Here is a 4,615-nt window from a genome sequence, read left to right on the forward strand (position 1 = left end):
CAAGACCACATGCCTGCACAGACAGACACACACACACACACACACTCGGCAGGCCCTTCCCATCTCTACTACAGCCATGGACAAAAGGCTATTTCAGAGGAAGATATAAACTGGCAGCCCTTATGGAAAGGCAGCCCAAGCTTTCTGGAAAACACAACGGGACACAAATATTCCAGCAGCAGGAGGAGACACCCCCCCCTCCACGACGTCACGACGGCTTCCTTTGGAATGACTGCAACTGCAAGGATGGTCCACGAAAAGCACAGGGGCAAAAGCACAGGTGCAAACCAGCAGCCGTACACACACACACACACACACACACACACACACACACACACAGAGAGAGAGAGAGAGAGAGAGAGAGAGAGAGAGAGAGAGAGAGAGGAGAGAGAGAGAGAGAGACAAGTGAGGAAGGCCTTATACCTACCTGGCCACGTGTGAAAAAGCATCCACGAGCACCGATTCGAATTCCTTCGTAAACTCGGGTCCCTTCTTTTTACTGTTCTGGATGACATCGTTCGCCAAGTATAGGAATGTCAGTTTCCTACTCGATTTGGCTGGGAAAGGAAAGGGAAAAAATATATATATATAAACATATACATATACATATACGTTTTTCAAAATTTGGATTGTAAGGAGAAAAACACATATGATGTCGCAGTTAAGCGACTGCTGCCTGTGGATGGCTCTAGATTGAGCTGATACAGGCAAAAGATTTCTCCTTCCCATATTTGGGCCGACAGGGTGTTCAAACAAAAGCATTCATATACATATACATATATATATTTCTCAAAATTTGGATTGCTAACAAAGAATTAAGGGAGTACTGGGATAGCTATTTCGAACTTTATTTAGTTCTCATCAGCCAGACATACCCTTCTGAGATTCGAACCTGGGCATTCGATCCGCATTTCAAGATTTTCACATTCACGTGTGTTCGGAAGCTAGGATCCTTTTTTTTTTTTTTAAACCACGGTTTACCGAATATATCCACGGCCTAAAATCCTGTTTGATAAAGGAGACGGCCTAGGAATCCATCCACAGAAAAATCTCTCAAGCCAAGCGACACTGCATTACTGTTTTGATTTAAAAAAGGTCTCAAGAAGGAAAGGGCAAATTGGTATTCCAGTACCATCTGCGGTTTCAGTGTCGTCAGAGAGAGTCAAAGCACTTCCTACCACCTTCTTTAAAAACAGCAAAGTTCAAAGGCCGAGGAAGATGGAAGAAAAACCCACTAACCTGATGCCATAATAAGAGGATTTATTTATTTACAGCATTTCTACCCTGCCCAAATCTGCAAACGCTCGGGGTGGGGGGTGGAGGCTAAGGATTTCAACCTTGTTCATTTACTGACCTTTCCAAATCACAACAGCAATAAAAAAGGGGGGGATTGGCAACCACCAGTCCTCACACTTACGACCACCGCGACATCCCCAGGGTCATAGACTCAAACTTCGGCCGCTTGGCAACCAGCGCGTTATTGATGATGGCTGCAGCGTCCCGAGATCACGGGGTCGCCCTTTGCGAACTTCCCAGCAAGATTCCGACAAGCAAAGTCGATGGGGGAAGCTTAATGGCCACCTGATTCGCTTAACAATTGTGGCACACACACACACACAACTCATAATACCTCTGAGGACCATTTGTGATGAACCAGGGGAATACGACTGATTTGGTTTGTTTCCGAACACAAGCCGGAGTGGAACCATGCAGGCCTGGAGAGGGGATATTTTAAAGGGGGGGGAGCTGCCACAAAGAAGGCCTGTCATCCAGTCTGTACCCATCAATATATATATTTTTTTGGGGGGGGGGAGAAATGACTGTTAACTGACCTTGTCTCGATATACTTAATTTCGTTGGTACACAATGACAATAAAGATATTCCATATTCCATTCTATTCCTATTCTATTCTATTCTATTCTATTCTATTCTATTCTATTCTATTCTATTCTATTCTATTCTATTCTATTCTATTCTATTCTATTCTTATTCCATTCCATATTCTATTCCATTCCATTCTTCCATTCCATATTCTATTCTATTCTTATTCTATTCCATTCCATTCTTCCATTCCATATTCTATTCTATTCCTATTCTATTCTATTCTATTCCTATTCTATTCCTATTCTATTCTATTCTATTCTATTCTATTCTTATTCCATTCCATATTCTATTCCATTCCATTCTTCCATTCCATATTCTATTCTATTCTTATTCTATTCCATTCCATTCTTCCATTCCATATTCTATTCTATTCTATTCTATTCTATTCTATTCCTTATTCTATTCTATTCTATTCTTATTCCATTCCCTATTCGATTCTATTCTGTAATTCTATTCTATTCCATTCCATTCCATATTCTATTCTATTAATTCCATTATACTCTACTCTAATCCATATTCTATTCTATTCTATTCTATTCTATTCTATTCTACTCTACTCTACTCTACTCTACTCTACTCTACTCTACTAACCCAGTGTTTGTCAACCTTGGCAACGCAGGCTGGGGAATTCTGGGAGTTGAAGTCCAAACCTCTTAACGTTGCCATGGTTGAGAAACACTGTCCTAACCTAAAGATGTTCAATTGTGGCACCAACACAGCTTTTCAGAAAAAACAGAAGCCACAAGACTCGACTTACCAGCACAACTGAAGGCCATTTTTTTTAAAGTAAGGAGAAATGTCCTGATAATGGGGAGCAATTAACCAGTGGGATGGCTTGCCTCCAGAAGTTGTGGATCGCTCCATCCCTAGAGGTCTTCAAGAAAAGACATTTGTCTGGAAGGGCACAGGGGGTTGGACTAGAAGACCTCCAAGGACCCTTTCCAGCTCTGTTATTCTAAAACTGAGGGGTCCTCACCCAAGAAACGCCAGGGAGTTTCTAGAAGCCCTCTGACAGATCGGCCATCAATAGACACACAGACGTTAAAAACATCTACAGACTGTGCAGAAGAGACAATGGCCTCTCCACCAGCGATCAGCTCCCAGATCAGCAGAGATGAACTCCAAGGTTAACATCAGACCAGCATTGAGGCAAGCAAGGCCCCAATGGAGAAGCTGCCAAAGAGACAACAGCCCAGCCAAAGAATCTCTAAGACCAGCCCCAACGACACTGACAGGGCAAGAGGCCAGGATATAAACTGGCAGCAAACCGCACTCCTTACGCGCACTGATGATGCTCCCTAGTTGGGTCATGAAACGTCTGCAAGGAAACAAGCAAGCTCAGAGAGCACCCAGGACCCCACAGTCCTCCTCCTCCTCCTGCTTCCCTCTCCTCCTCCTCCTCCTCCTCCTCCTCTCCACAAACCACCAAGCTCAGAGAGCACCAGGGACCCCACAGTCCTCCTCCTCCTCCTCGTCTCCTTTCTTCTTCTCCTCCTCCTCCCCACAAATTCCACTCCCTTCTAGCACTGATGATGTTCCCTAGTTGGGTCATGAAACGTCTGCACGAAAACAGACAAGCTCAGAGAGCACCAAGGACCCCACAGTCCCCCTCCTCCTCCTCTCCACAAACTATCAAGCTCAGAGCACGAGGGACCCCAAAGTCCTCCTCCTCCTCCCCTGTGCAAGAAAACAACTAAGCTCAGAGAGGACCAAGGACTCCACAGTTCTCCTCCTCCCCTCCTCCTTTCTAAAGCATCAAGGACTCCATAGTTCTCCTCCTCCTCCTCCTCCTCCTCCTCCCTTCTAGCACTGATGATGTTCCCCAGTTGGGGCATGAAACATCTGCAAGAAAAACCACCCAGCTCAGAGAGCACCCAGGACCCGCCATTTCAACCCTTGAGCTGGAAATATTCTCCTTTAAAATCACCCCTCTCTGAAACTCGCCTTTTTCAAAGAAAAGCCTTGGATTCTTCCTGATTTTTATTTTTATTTTATATATATATATATATATATATATACTGGCCCTCCAGGTCGGGAGAAAGGGCAAGGATCAGAGCAGCCCTCTTTCTTTCCTGCGCTTTTTTTTCCGCTGGAGCGTGGGAACTGCAGCATCTGGACTGCGTTCTGTCAACCGCAGCGGCTCTTTGCAACACGGACACATACAGAGTGTTCAAAAATCAGATCAAGCAGGTTAACAGATGGGGAGGGGAAGGGGGGGCTGCTCTTGGGCACCTAACTCCAGCAGGGAGGCCGCTGCAGGGAAGCCACGGCGGGTGTGGAGTGGCGTTGTGCATTCACAAGGACGCCATTCATGCATAACAGCTCAGCACAAGCAGGGGCAGGGCACAGAGGCAAACCAACTAAGGGCGGCCTAGTCAAAGCCTGAAGGCTGGCATATTTGCAGCAGGCCCACAAGGTTTAGCCTGTGGCGAGACGGGCAGCTTAATAAATTTAGCCAATAAAATAATAAAATAAAATAGCAATGGCACTTAAGATTTACACTGTGTGCACAATGATTGGGCAAGCGAGTATGTTGACCAACCGTAGCACCATTTCCATGTGTATTTTCCACCTCCAAGCTGTATACAAGTTTATACGCTTAGCGCAGGGGTAGGCAACCTCGGCTATTTTATGATTTCTGGACTTCAACTCCCAGAATTCCTGAGCCAGCATGGGGGAACTATGGCCCCCTCATGACTCATGGACTTCAACTCCCAGAATTCCTGAGCC

General features: G+C 45.4%; 1 protein-coding gene across 1 annotated transcript in view; it reads right to left on the reverse strand.

Moving 5' to 3' along the window:
* The window catches only part of RPRD1B (regulation of nuclear pre-mRNA domain containing 1B), a 46,902-nt gene that overhangs the window by 22,865 nt on the left and 19,422 nt on the right, over positions 1-4,615 (reverse strand). The window contains exon 2 of the mRNA XM_015829114.1: positions 428-557. Within this exon, the coding sequence (XP_015684600.1) occupies positions 428-557 (130 nt within the window). The remainder of the gene's footprint in view (positions 1-427; positions 558-4,615) is intronic.

Source organism: Protobothrops mucrosquamatus, unplaced genomic scaffold (genome assembly GCF_001527695.2).
Source record: "Protobothrops mucrosquamatus isolate PMUCROS unplaced genomic scaffold, P.Mucros_1.0 scaffold5448, whole genome shotgun sequence".
In the NCBI taxonomy this organism is placed as follows: Eukaryota; Metazoa; Chordata; class Lepidosauria; order Squamata; family Viperidae; genus Protobothrops; species Protobothrops mucrosquamatus.